The sequence below is a fragment of the Mycteria americana genome, chromosome 15 (assembly GCF_035582795.1).
Source record: "Mycteria americana isolate JAX WOST 10 ecotype Jacksonville Zoo and Gardens chromosome 15, USCA_MyAme_1.0, whole genome shotgun sequence".
NCBI classification, from domain to species: domain Eukaryota; kingdom Metazoa; phylum Chordata; class Aves; order Ciconiiformes; family Ciconiidae; genus Mycteria; species Mycteria americana.
In genome coordinates, this window is record NC_134379.1 from 4,382,795 (window position 1) to 4,395,506 (window position 12,712).

A 12,712-nucleotide genomic window follows, 5' to 3' on the forward strand; every position below is an offset into this window, starting at 1 on the left:
GCCTGCTGAGAGCAGCGCGTCTGATTGGGTGTGTGAGGCTGAGGATGCAAATGAGGGGGCGTGTCCCGTTCACCGCCCCGTGGGTGGTGGAGCGGGACCGTGGGTCGCAGGCCGCGGTTCCGCGGCGGCGGTGGCTCGGCGGTAGCGCGGGGAGGGTCGCTGTCCTTGCGGTGTTTCGTTGGGGTGGTGTGTCCGTGTGGTAGAGGGCAGTGCGTGGCGGTGGGGGTGGCGGCGCGGGCGGTGTGTTGTTAAGACTATACTTTCAGGGATCATTTCTGTAGTTGGTCACTAGAGGAGAGTGATCGCACCTGTACGGCGTCACAAGCCACGAGGAGGAGCGAGGTGTTCTCTCCTGAGCGCGAAGCGGGCGGGCGGTGCTGCTTGGGCAGGAGCCGCCCGCCATTGATGACCGTTCCCAGTCCTTCGGGACTGGGAGGGAGAGAGCACGGGCTGAGTGGTTTGTGCCCCTTTTTTTTTTGCCTTGGTTCCAAAAGCAGTTGGTGCGGGGAGAAGGGGGTGTCTCTGGTCAGGGGCAGTTCCCTGCGAGCCTTCGTCCCGCGGAACACGTAGGCTGCCTCCTGCGCCCCAGAGCAGACAGTACTTGGTTTCTCACAAGCTCCTCAGTGGATTTTCGATAGCAGACAGTACGGGATAGGTTTAGGTTTTAATGTCCGAGGGGGGTGAAGTTAGTTATTGAGTGGAAAGAAATGTTTTGAACGTTTGTTAGTAGCTGGGTGTGCAAACCAGGCGATGGTATTCTCGAGCCATCTGTTGTATAGAGCAAGGTGATGTGGTGGGTACTGTGGAGTTGTTTCTGATGAACAGTGTTCATTGGAGGGTGACAAGGGACTGAGGAGAAACTGCTCAGGATTTGCCTTTCGTGACGTGTTGTGGAAGCCTGTGTCGCTCAGGCTAGATCTGGAGCATGGTAAACTTTTGTCCAGAGTCTGATGGGAGTTAGGGAGAAACTGTTTGATATTGTGCTCCTTATGCCGTCCAATGCCATGGAAGATAGAATACCCTGTGGCCTCAGGATCCAACCTGATGTATCTGCTGGGGTCTGGGGCTGGGAGAAACTGATCAGCATTATGTTGACACTGTGGTGTGGAAGTCCTTTGGTGCTCAGGCTGGATCCAGAGATGTAAAGGATAGCGTTAATGACGATGGTACTCTGTGGGGTTGTTCTAGTTGTACATGAGAGTCTGCCTGAAAGTGTTGGGCCTTGGTAGCCCCTGGAAGCCAATACATCCCCTTCAGAGCAGAACGCAAGAGACATGCAGTGCTGCCCCGTGTTGGTGCTGGGGCCTCTTCTCCTCTGGTGGCGTGGGGCAGAGGGAGCACGGACAGACGGTCGTCTCTTGTATTGTCTCATGAAAACTGCAACAGCCCAGGCTCGGGTGGGCGTAGCGCCAGTGAACGGTGCTGGGCAATTTGCTTGCGGAGCCTGGGCTCTGCGGCCCTGTGCTTGCGTGGGTGGAGGACGCCGGCGCCCCGCCGGTAGCCGGGCGCAGTGGGGCGGGGGGCAGCGAGCGGCGCCGGGCCGGACTGGGCGGCCTCAGCGGCGGGGGAGCGGAGGCGGAGCCGCGCGCCTGCCTGCTGAGAGCAGCGCGTCTGATTGGGTGTGTGAGGCTGAGGATGCAAATGAGGGGGCGTGTCCCGCTCACCGCCCCGCGCGGCCTTCCCGTGGGTGGCGGAGCGGGACCGTGGGTCGCAGGCCGCGGTTCCGCGGCGGCGGTGGCTCGGCGGTAGCGCGGGGAGGGTCGCTGTCCTTGCGGTGTTTCGTTGGGGTGGTGTGTCCGTGTGGTAGAGGGCAGTGCGTGGCGGTGGGGGTGGCGGCGCGGGTGGTGTGTTGTTAAGACTATACTTTCAGGGATCATTTCTGTAGTTGGTCACTAGAGGAGAGTGATCGCACCTGTACGGCGTCACAAGCCACGAGGAGGAGCGAGGTGTTCTCTCCTGAGCGCGAAGCGGGCGGGCGGTGCTGCTTGGGCAGGAGCCGCCCGCCATTGATGACCGTTCCCAGTCTTTCGGGGCTGGGAGGGAGAGAGCACGGGCTGAGTGGTTTGTGCCCCTCTTTTTTTTTTGCCTTGGTTCCAAAAGCAGTTGGTGCGGGGAGAGGAGGGTGTCTCTGGTAAGGGGCAGTTCCCTGCGAGCCTCCGAACAAACACGTCCTGCAGAACACGTAGGCTCTCGGCTGCCTCCTGCGTCCCGAGTCCCTCAGTGGATTTTCGATAGCAGTGACAGTGTGGGCCTTCCACAGGCAGGGGAGGGGGGAAGCAGCCTGGCCGGTTTAGGTTTTAATGTCCGGTGGGGTGGGGTTGTTCAGTGAAAAGAAACGCTTTGAAAGTTTGTTGGTACCTGGCTGTGCAAGTTAGGCAATGGTGTTCTCGAACCACCTGTTGTGCAGGGCAAGGTGACGAAGCCAATGTGTCCCCTTCAGAGCAGCAGGCAAGAGACGTGCAGTGCTGCCTGGTGAGCACAGACAGACAGTCGTCTCTTGTATTGTGTCATGAAAACTTTGCAACTGGCCTGTGCTGTCCGAGGAGAGAGGCTGGGATGCAAAATACAGAATTACAAGAGTAACTCTTTATTCATGCACATGAGATGTCCCATTCAAACTGGGGCACCCCAGATACAGTTTTACGCATGGTTCTTACACCTTTCAGGCACAAGATGATTTGAGCAGTCACTACTTAACACACACGCACACTGCCGTTTTGCAAAGCAACTATAATTCTATGGCGTCATTAGCCATTTGCTTCTTTATGGATCTAGGAGTTATGGAAGCCATTTGCTTCTTTATGGATCTATGGAGTTAGTCTTGCTGCAGTTACTTATCTATGATGCCAAGTAATGGAAGGGTTTCACCGAAGTGTTAGAGGGGCTGGGGTGCTGGCCTTCTCTTGATAGTCCAGGGATATCTTTGGTTCTTCCTGGACAGCTTTTAAGATTCTGAGAAACAAATGTTATCTTCAGGGTGGGAGCTGTCCTTGCAATGAGCTGGGGGTCCTTTAGTCATGCTCACTCAACCATGACTATGCAGAATGCCATTACATGTCTTAAGAAAGTTCATACAATTTCATACGATAAAGAATAATTGGTGCAATAGTTTGGAAATGCGATTTTCCTAACAATTGTCAGGGGGAGGTTTTTCATAGCCTCCGCGTGACTTTGAAGAAAGCGTAGGCTGTTGTATTAGCTGTAACTTGTCTGTGTCTCTGCAGTACGTCAGATCTGGAGGCTCCTCGGACTCCTTACAAATCGCCATTTGAGAGATGATGTTGTTGTCAGTAGCTGGTAGAGCTGCAGCCACCCGAGGCTGGGCGTGACGTGATGTGCTGCCGCCAGGGTCCCATTTCTGCTCCCGGAGAGGAGCGAGTTGTTGGTACTGCAGTTAGCCAGCCCAGGCTCGGGTGGGTGTAGCCCCAGGGTGGGACGTGTTGTTTGCGGAGCCCGGGCTCTGCGGCCCTGTACTTGCGTGGGTGGAGGACGGGGCGCCGGTAGCCGGGCGCAGCGCGGGCGAAGGGCAGCGAGCGGCGCCGGGCCGGGTGGCCTGAGCGGCGGGGGAGCGGAGGCGGAGCCGCGCGCCTGCCTGCTGAGAGCAGCGCGTCTGATTAGGTGTGTGAGGCTGAGGATGCAAATGAGGGGGCGTGTCCCGCTCACCGCCCCGCGCGGCCGTCCCGTGGGTCGCGGAGCGGGACCGTGGGTCGCAGGCCGCGGTTCCGTGGCGGCGGTGGCTCGGCGGTAGCGCGGGGAGGGTCGCTGTCCTTGCGGTGTTTCGTTGGGGTGGTGTGTCCGTGTGGTAGAGGGCAGTGCGTGGCGGTGGGGGTGGCGGCGCGGGCGGTGTGTTGTTAAGACTATACTTTCAGGGATCATTTCTGTAGTTGGTCACTAGAGGAGAGTGATCGCACCTGTACGGCGTCACAAGCCACGAGGAGGAGCGAGGTGTTCTCTCCTGAGCGCGAAGCGGGCGGGCGGTGCTGCTTGGGCAGGAGCCGCCCGCCATTGATGACCGTTCCCAGTCCTTCGGGGCTGGGAGGGAGAGAGCACGGGCTGAGTGGTTTGTGCCCCTTTTTTTTTGCCTCGGTTCCAAAAGCAGAGCAGTTTTCTGAGTGGAAAGAGGAGTGTGTGTTGGCCCGCGAGAAGCTTCGCGCCCGCCGAGGAGGCTACCGACTTTCTGCTACCGCAGAGTCTGAGTCGAGGAGAAGCCGTGGAATCGTGCGGGTGCTCCAAAGGGGTTTTAATGCTGTCCGGAAGGGGTTGAGAGCGTGTTGGGGCCAGGGAGGCCCTGCTCTCTTCCCTGTCGCGTCGCGCTGTCGCTGAAAGGCCGGGCGGCTTTGGAGCCGCGGGTGTCGCTCGCTGCCGTTGGAGGGGGTTAGGCGGAAGGTGCTCTCTGGTGGCACAGAGCCGCCGAGCCGCGCGGGTGAGGGGGCTGCGGGGGCCGCTCTGGCCCCGCTTAGAGCGCGCGTGCTCGCACTTGACACGCTGCGTCACTCGCACCGCGGCGCTCGGGACCCAGGCTGCGCCCGGTGGTTGAGGGGACGGTGCGCAGAGAGCGGTTGTTGGGGTGGCGGCAATGGGTGGCCCGCGGAGCGCGACCGAAGCGCTGCCCGAAGCCCCCGCGCTTGGTGGGCCCAAGCGCCCCCCGGGGCCCGCTGCGGAGGGTGGTGTCCGCGCGCCTGTCTGGCTGAGAGCGGCGCGTCTGGTTGGCTGTCTGAGGCCGAGAATGCAAATGAGGGGGCGTGTCCCGCTCACCGCCCCGCGCGGCCGTCCCGTGGGTAGCGGAGCGGGACCGTGGGTCGCAGGCCGGGGTTCCGCGGCGGCGGGGGCTCGGCGGGAGCGCGGGGAGGGTCGCTGTCCTTGCGGTGTTTCGTTGGGGTGGTGTGTCCGTGTGGTAGAGGGCAGTGCGTGGCGGTGGGGGTGGCGGCGCGGGGGGTGTGTTGTTAAGACTATACTTTCAGGGATCATTTCTGTAGTTGGTCACTAGAGGAGAGTGATCGCACCTGTACGGCGTCACAAGCCACGAGGAGGAGCGAGGTGTTCTCTCCTGAGCGCGAAGCGGGCGGGCGGTGCTGCTTGGGCAGGAGCCGCCCGCCATTGATGACCGTTCCCAGTCTTTCGGGGCTGGGAGGGAGAGAGCACGGGCTGAGTGGTTTGTGCCCCTCTTTTTTTTCTTTCTTTTGGTTCTAAAGGCAGGTGGGTTTTGTTATACATGAGTGAACTTCCCACGCAGCTGTGGTTTCAGATCCGTATTCCTCTAGGCTACCTTTTTTCTTTTTAATGCAGAGTGGAATTCATTATTTTGAAGACAATTTGTTAAAGTAACAAATTAGTCATCTAACTCTTAATTACTACTTCAGAAGAATTTAATCTTTTTATTAATGCAGTCCTTTGGTGTTATCTGTGCTCATTCAGATTAATACTTTGCCTCTGATATTTGTACATCCTTTATTTGAAAACATTGTGGACAAGCAGTGCATGATATGTATAGAAAGTTAGAAGGAAGGTCCTTTGCTCTTTGTCTCAATTTCTGTTAATATCATTATGTTTTCATATTTCCAATATCTCAGAGGGAATATGGCAGTCAGTTTCAGTGTTAATGAACTGTTGCCTTTTATTCGGGCTGCGGGGAACAGGCACTCCCCTTAATCTTTTGTTTTTTTGTAGGTATTTTTGTTGATGCTGTAAATTCCATGGGCCAAACTGCTCTCTTCACCGCTGCATTGCTAGGTCTTGGTAAAATAGTGGATGTGCTGTTGGATTATGGCTCAGATGCTAATCAGTTAAGTATAAAAATAAATTTTTATTCTTAAATTGAAACTAATGTTTAATCTTTTAGTGTTTTTAGTCAAAGTAATGCGTAATATTGACTGAATATAAATGAAGAAGTGCTTAAGATGTGTGTTGCTATTTCAGCCAAAGATACTCAGAGGTAAGTGGGTGCCTAATTTTCCTTATTTCATGGTGTATGATGTTGTTCTGGGGGTACATAAATGTTCCAGGTATGCTGCTTTTTTTCCCAGAGGCACAGCTGGTTGAGTGTAGTAGGGGTAGGCTGCAACATTTCTGCTTTAACATTCCTCAGTCGCTGTTACGATGGAAGCACCCCAGTCCATGCAGCTGCATTCTCAGGAAATCAGTGGATTCTTAGCAAGTTATTGGATGAAGGAGGTGATCTGAGAGTACATGATGAAGATGGAAAAAATCCTCAGTACTGGGCTATGTCAGCTGGAAAAGAAAGCAGTGCTCAGGTATGTGTGTGTAATACGTGTTGAATATGTGCTACATACGTGGCTCACATCTTCATCTTAAAGTGAAGAAATTCCAATGTTCCAGGGAGAAATTCTTGGCTTTTACATGTTAGATAATTATTTAACATTATTTTTCAACATCAGTAATGGTATTTTCAAGTCCTCATGATTCAGATTATTTAACTAAGGTTTTGCTCAGGTGCAGGGGCATGTCTGTCTGTAACTTGTTAGGACCTTTATGCGTAAGTGTGCATTGAGGAGAATGACAGGCCCTTGTTTTCAATCCCTGATGTATGTAGTTTGTTTGCATGTATGTGCAATTCAGGAGCAAACCTGAAGTAGTTTTCAAGTGTATCTCAGTCTGTGTGTGTTGCGATAAGAGTTACTGTCACGTTACAAATAGGAGTCTGAGGAGTGGCTGGGGGGGAACCCTCCCGTTGAGTCACAAGGTTCAGACAGGACCCCCTTGCTTTCTAAACTCCTTCTCAGAGAGGAGTCAAGGTGTCGCTAGGTCCAGTCTTAGTCTCAGACTTGGTCAACGGTTTATTTTCTAAGTATTGTGCGTATAGCCACTTATCAGAACCAGAGCCCTCTCAGGGCTTTCACTAAGGTGACAGCATTAATTTACAACGTTGTAAGTCCGGTTGTGTCCAGCGTACTGAACTTCACGATTACGGATTCACTAATAACACGCTTACACCCCCAGTCTAGTCGTGTTGCACGTATCACGACCGCACTTAAAGAGTCTGGTCATGTTCAATGAGAACTACCACGGCTAGATCAATGAAGAGTGCAGTTTATTAGGGCAACAGACACACAGATTCTTTGGATTACCAGTGGTAAATTCACTGTCTGCAAAGCACGTGCAAATACCAAGAATATGAGTAACACTGCCGGCTACAAACACGTTAAAAGATAATAAAGTGACTCTATAGAGATTTCTAAGTTTCCCGGGGAGGCACTTGGTATAACCAAGTGTTTGACTCTTACCCAAAGGCGTCCTGATGGGGGGGAAGAGAGGCTCAGCCTGTTGACTGATCCCAAATGTCAGAGTGGTACACGATGGTGTCTTCCCTAACATTATCTTTCTCTCAAACCATTTTATACTATCTTTCACCTTTCAGGTGGAGCTTGAGTGACTCTAGTCATACATACCTTTGTTTAGGATTGGTGTAAAGTTTTCTCACTTCGCTTTTAAAGGTATAAGCTAGGAAAATTCAGAGTGCAAGCTCAGTGAGGGGTGGTCGCACCTTGGAGGCAGGTAGCTTTTGGGATGGAGGTGTGTTTTGGTATTATAATGATGTTATAATGAGCAAAGTTCACCAAAAGGACAGCATTTTGTCAAAAACGTGACAGGCTGTTGGCCCAGGGTAGTAAATATGCAGCTTATCAGTTCCATGATACCTTCAAGTTCCCATATTATCACAGAGCCTGGCCGCGGTATCTCCACACCGCTCCACCCTCTGAGCTGTACCTCTTAGAGTCAGCACACCGAGTTCCCCTGGCGTTACCGACATCTAAGGTTGCAGGCCTAGGGAACTTCCATGGAATGGATTCCTTGCATGTCAGCCGCATTCCACCTGGGAGGCTTCTTCAATGCTGTGCCTTACCTAAAAGTGTGAATATAAGTTTAATTTCTAAGTCACCTCAGCAATTATCCCACAGTGTGTTGTTGTTTAACCCCAGCTGGCAACTGAGCCCCACACAGCCACTCACTCACTCCCCTCTGGTGGGATGGGGAGAGAATTGGAAGGGTACAAGTGAGAAAAACTTGTGGGTTGAGATAGGAACAGTTTAATTGGTAAAGCAAAAGCCACGCAAGCAAAGCAAAACAAGGAATTCATTCGCTACTTCCCATCGGCAGGCAGGTGTTCAGCCATCTCCAGGAAAGCAGGGCTCCATCATGCATAACGGTGACTTGGGAAGACAAATGCCAGCGCTCCGAATGTCCCCCCCCCCCTTCCTTCTTCTTCCCCAGCTTTCTATGCTGAGCATGACGCCATATGGTATGGAATAGCCCTTTGGTCGGTTGGGGTCAGCTGTCCCGGCTGTGTCCCCTCCCAACTTCTTGTGCATCCCCAGTCTCCTCGCTGGTGGGGTGGGGTGAGAGGCAGAAGAGGCCTTGACTGTGTGTAAGCGCTGCTCAGCAGTAACTAAAACATCCCTGTGTTATCAACACTGTTTTCAGCAGAAATCCAAAACACAGCCCTGTACTAGCTAGTATGAAGAAAATTAACTATCCCAGCCAAAACCAGCACAGCATGAACAACATCAGCAAATGTAATTTTTGCTAGCATGGTAGCAAAATGCAACATCGAGGTTTATTCATGACTGCGATATTGATTTAAAACTCATTATAATACTCCTCTTTCCTTTTATTGCAATGCTCCTCTTAAAAAGAAACCTGATACTACAATTTTCAGTGGGTGAATGTCTTGAAAGTTAGTCATCTAGTGTTTGAAGTAAGCTTTCTCTTACATTTTCATGTAATCGATTTTCTTCAAGTTTGTCTGTGTATCCATTTCTTGAAATGCCTATTTAAATATTGCAAGTACCTAGTTATTTTTTCAGTAGTAATGATCTATTAATCTAAAATGGTTTGTCTTGCAGTTCTGAAGTAATATTTTTGTTGTTGTTTTTTCCCTCTCCCTCCTCTCTAGATGCTGGAATTTATACAGCGTTGTACATTCCACATGCAGGCTGCCATTCAAAATTTTCCCTTTGATCTACTCAGGAAGGTTGGCTCATCAAAAGCGCTAGTCTGCAGTCCGTCTAGGTTTGGTGGTCTTGTTCAAGGGTAAGAATATATGCTCAAGTGTGGAGCAACTGACTACAAGGACTTTTACTTCCATATTCTATTACCTTAAAATGTACATGTTCTTGCTTCTTTTTGGCAATATCAGATTTAAAACCAATGTGTGTTAGGAATGGTGATACTTTTTATTTCTGTTGTGAGAGTTCCAAATAGAGACTTGATAGTTGTAAATATCGGTATATTAAGAGATATTCTTGAAATCAGCAGTGTAAAGTACTGGATTTTAATAGTATCAAAGTGGCGGTAACATGAAGTAGTTTGTTTCTTGAACTTTTAAGGCCACTGCAAATCTTCTGGGGGTATTTCCAACTGTTGCAAGACCATTTATGTCAGATACATGTTAAGAAAAACACATACTTGTGAACAAAAAGCGATGCAGGTTGCCTGTGTGTGTGTGTATATATATATTTTTTTAAATTGGCTATCTTGCTTTAAACAAATACATAACATAACAATGTATCTAAAAAGTTTTAATGAATTGCACAATAATTTGGAATTTCAGCATCCGCATTACACTTTTTGTGTGGGACCAGTCAAATGCAACATTTGAAATACATGGCTGTTGCAGAATTTCTGCATTTTTCTCTCTCTCTTTTTTTTGTGTTTTACTCTAAGCCTTGGTGTATTAGTTACTCTTACTGCTTATGTTTTTGATACTTAGAAATGTTGACAGTCCTCTGGGTAGATTTCTAAAAGGTGGAGCTAATGCAGCCAAGAACATTTACAGCTTTGGTTTTGGGAAGGTAAGATGCTATGGATAATGGTTTTCTAATGGTATTAGTACAGTTTTTCAGAGTCACATATTCTTCACAGTAATTCCCCCACCTGTATTATTTTTAATTTTTAGAGTGTTCTTATTTCTACTGACCTGGTGGAAAAAAACTGTGGAGAGCACAAATATTCAGGCCTTTAGTTGTTAGTAGACCCTATCAGAGGAAGCTGGTAGGAGCAGGCAATAGAAACTCTCCTGTTAAATGTCACCTGTGGGAGTTCTTAACCTTCTTCTCTGCTTTCCCTATTTCAGCTTCACTAGAAAGTTAAGCTTTTGACAGAGATACCTTAACATTTCATTTTGATGGTTTGGCTGATGCTCCCATTGCAGTGATTGCACTCAAGTTTTTAGCGAGCTTGCGGCAGATGTGATGGATCTTGGGAACTGTTGCATATTCCTTTTGGTTACGCCCTGGTGTTGTTTCAGTTTTATCTTGCAGGCAGCAGGCATCTAGGGTACTTGGCATCTCTCCCTATTATTGGGGAAAAAGACGTGGTTCAGGCAGATGATGAACCAACATTTTCTTACCACGTTGGACCATACATGATCATGACAAAGTAAGTGGAATCAAAGGGATTTAGCCCCTCTGAGTGTGTATGTCTTACTATTAAGCAGCAAGTTGTTGTACCAGATGCTTTGTTTGGATAGTTTTCTTTGCCTATTCTATATTCATCCACTGCTTTCTGCTTGTAGCTTGTTTTCTGCAGTCCACTGATTAATATGTTCTTTAGAGTCCCTTGATATCTATAGGTTGCTCTTGTCCTTTCCAGCAATATTAACCCAATTATGGTTATTCATTGGTACCAGTGTTTCAGTACTGATTCCTTTTGTGGTGGGAAGTACGTTGCTGGGGTTGCACAGATTGTGTTGTTCAGTGTTTAGTCCTTGTAATTCTTGGGTCAGACCTCAGGCCTCTGGATATGCATGTCTGCAGTCCACTTGCTCAAACCTATGGTGAAATGAGCGTTGCAAGTGCACACTGAGCTTTTTTGATCTTTTGTACTGTGTAGCAAGTAGTTGTGCCTCAGAGGCATCCAGAGAATTGACAAATTGGTGATTTAATCTTCCCAAAGCTCTGGTTTGTATCACAGTGGGCTGATGGCCTTTAGTGGAAGGAGTTTTAGAATGTCCTTGTTCTTTACCCTGGGTCATGGAAGGGTAGCATCTTTGGACAGCACACCTGTCCTGCTACATGCAGTCTTTAATAGGATGAGAATTTATTGTCGGTTTGAAAGAGTATATGCTATAGCCAGGATCATCAAAGTAACGTTACTGACAGTAGGATTGCACCAGAGCATTTCAGAATTACAAAATTATTTATAAGTAATCCTGTAACTGAAAAAAACTTGCAGAAAGCATCTCGTAGAAATTCCTCTTCTTCTCCTTGTAGCTTAATGTGGGGAGGCAGCAGAGTTACAGTGAAGGAACTCAGCTTTGAGCCCCATCAGAACTGTAGTAAACTCCGCTTAGCTGATCTTCTCATTGCAGAGCAGGAACATAGTAGGTAAGAAAGAATGTGCAGTAGCCACAACTGCTCCTGGGGTTTGGGTGTCTCCAGTGATGTGAGGAAATGTGATTAACCTCGGGAGGACTGTCAGGTTGTGGTTGCACTTTCTCTCCAAATGAGGAATACAGGTCTCATCTTTTTCTGTCTCTTCCCACTCCATTTGCTCCCCAGTAGATAATACAGGAGAAGATGATACTCTCTTCTCTTATGTCTGGTTGAATGCTTCGTTGCACATTTCCTGGATGGCTTATTTAAAGTTTCTCCTAGTTGTGACAGTAAGCACTGTTTCCTAAATGCCTCCCAATCTATGGTTCTTTTAAAACTTTGGGTATTTTAATGATAAATTAGAAGCATTCATGTTGTATTGGTAAAAAGGCCTAGAAGGCCAGGACTCTCTATCTCTTAATCTCAGATTTGCCTTACAATTTCTTTTTTTTCCTCTCCCTTTGCAGTAAACTCCGTCATCCTCACTTGCTACAGTTGATGTCTGTTTGTCTGTCTAGTGACTTGGAGAAAACCCGTTTAGTATACGAAAGGGTTAACTTTGGTTCTCTGTACAGCATCCTTCATGAAAGGGTAATTGGAATACATGGTTTTTTTAATAGTAATTAATTGAGAGAAAGAAGCTTATTAACTACATCTACCATCTTTACTCAGAGGACAAGAAGACAAAATCATCAGCCTGTGTATCCGGGTTTCTGTTTCATTGCACAGTATCAGATACTCTGTAAGCTGGTAAAGTTTGTAATTGGCAAATACTTCAGTTAATGCTTAGGTGCAGTTGCACTGATTTTGGTGTCAGTCTTAAAATGGCTGCTGATAAATTCAATTGAACTTCTAATCTTCTGCATGTGGTTGTATACTGCAAATGTGGCGAGACCAGCTTTAGCCCTTGAATATTTGCATGTAGTACATTGCAAACTGCCTGTGTATAAAAGTGCAGGCTTGAACTCTGTTGTGGTTCTCTCTCTCTCTTTTTTTTTTTTTTTTTTTTTACATCAACTGATCTGTGTTTTATTTTTGTCACTCAATATTTTTCTCTTTTTTGCAGTTAATTGAGTTGTTATTTTATTTCTTTAACTGTTTGAGTGCAGACATCTAAGTTACTGGAGAAATTGCAGTCAAGGGCAAGAAATTCTGAGAGTTCGTTCTGCTTCAGAGTGAATTTTGGCATAGTCAATATCTTTTTTTCTTAACTACTTTTTAAGGTATTATTAGTTGGTTTGGTATTGCGAACAAACATTATTTAGCAACTGTAATTCATCTGACTTTTACTACAGCATGTTTCATGTTTGCTTTCTTTGCCTTCTTCTGTGCAATAATAGTTTTCCCCTACATCAGGCTTTAAAGACCTGCAACGCAAATTT

The 12,712-nt window shown here is 48.3% G+C and overlaps 1 protein-coding gene and 4 non-coding genes across 16 annotated transcripts in view; all 5 read left to right on the top strand.

The window, feature by feature from the left end:
• The first annotated feature begins 250 nt into the window (after window positions 1-250).
• Window positions 251-459, top strand: LOC142417587 (small nucleolar RNA U3). Its single transcript, XR_012778059.1, has one exon. It is a non-coding gene; the product is annotated as a small nucleolar RNA U3 (small nucleolar RNA).
• Window positions 460-1,854: 1,395 nt separating this feature from the next.
• On the top strand, window positions 1,855-2,063 carry LOC142417590 (small nucleolar RNA U3). The gene has a single exon (XR_012778061.1). It is a non-coding gene; the product is annotated as a small nucleolar RNA U3 (small nucleolar RNA).
• Window positions 2,064-3,853: 1,790 nt separating this feature from the next.
• LOC142417588 (small nucleolar RNA U3) lies at window positions 3,854-4,062 on the top strand. The gene has a single exon (XR_012778060.1). It is a non-coding gene; the product is annotated as a small nucleolar RNA U3 (small nucleolar RNA).
• Window positions 4,063-4,945: 883 nt separating this feature from the next.
• LOC142417591 (small nucleolar RNA U3) lies at window positions 4,946-5,154 on the top strand. Its single transcript, XR_012778062.1, has one exon. It is a non-coding gene; the product is annotated as a small nucleolar RNA U3 (small nucleolar RNA).
• A 410-nt stretch (window positions 5,155-5,564) lies between these two features.
• Window positions 5,565-12,712, top strand: part of TEX14 (testis expressed 14, intercellular bridge forming factor) — a 29,865-nt gene continuing 22,717 nt past the window's right edge. For 11 of the 12 annotated variants that reach the window (XR_012777979.1, XR_012777981.1, XR_012777983.1 and 8 more), the window contains exons 1-4: window positions 5,840-6,251; window positions 8,912-9,048; window positions 9,728-9,809; window positions 10,265-10,395. Coding sequence is in view for 7 of the 12 variants with exons in the window: in XM_075518064.1 (XP_075374179.1) it covers window positions 5,994-6,251; window positions 8,912-9,048; window positions 9,728-9,809; window positions 10,265-10,395 (608 nt within the window). In the remaining 5 variants the exon portion in view is untranslated. Of the gene's footprint in view, window positions 5,783-5,839; window positions 6,252-8,911; window positions 9,049-9,727; window positions 9,810-10,264; window positions 10,396-12,712 lie in introns of those variants that run through there. The other variant, XM_075518061.1, reaches the window with a different exon arrangement.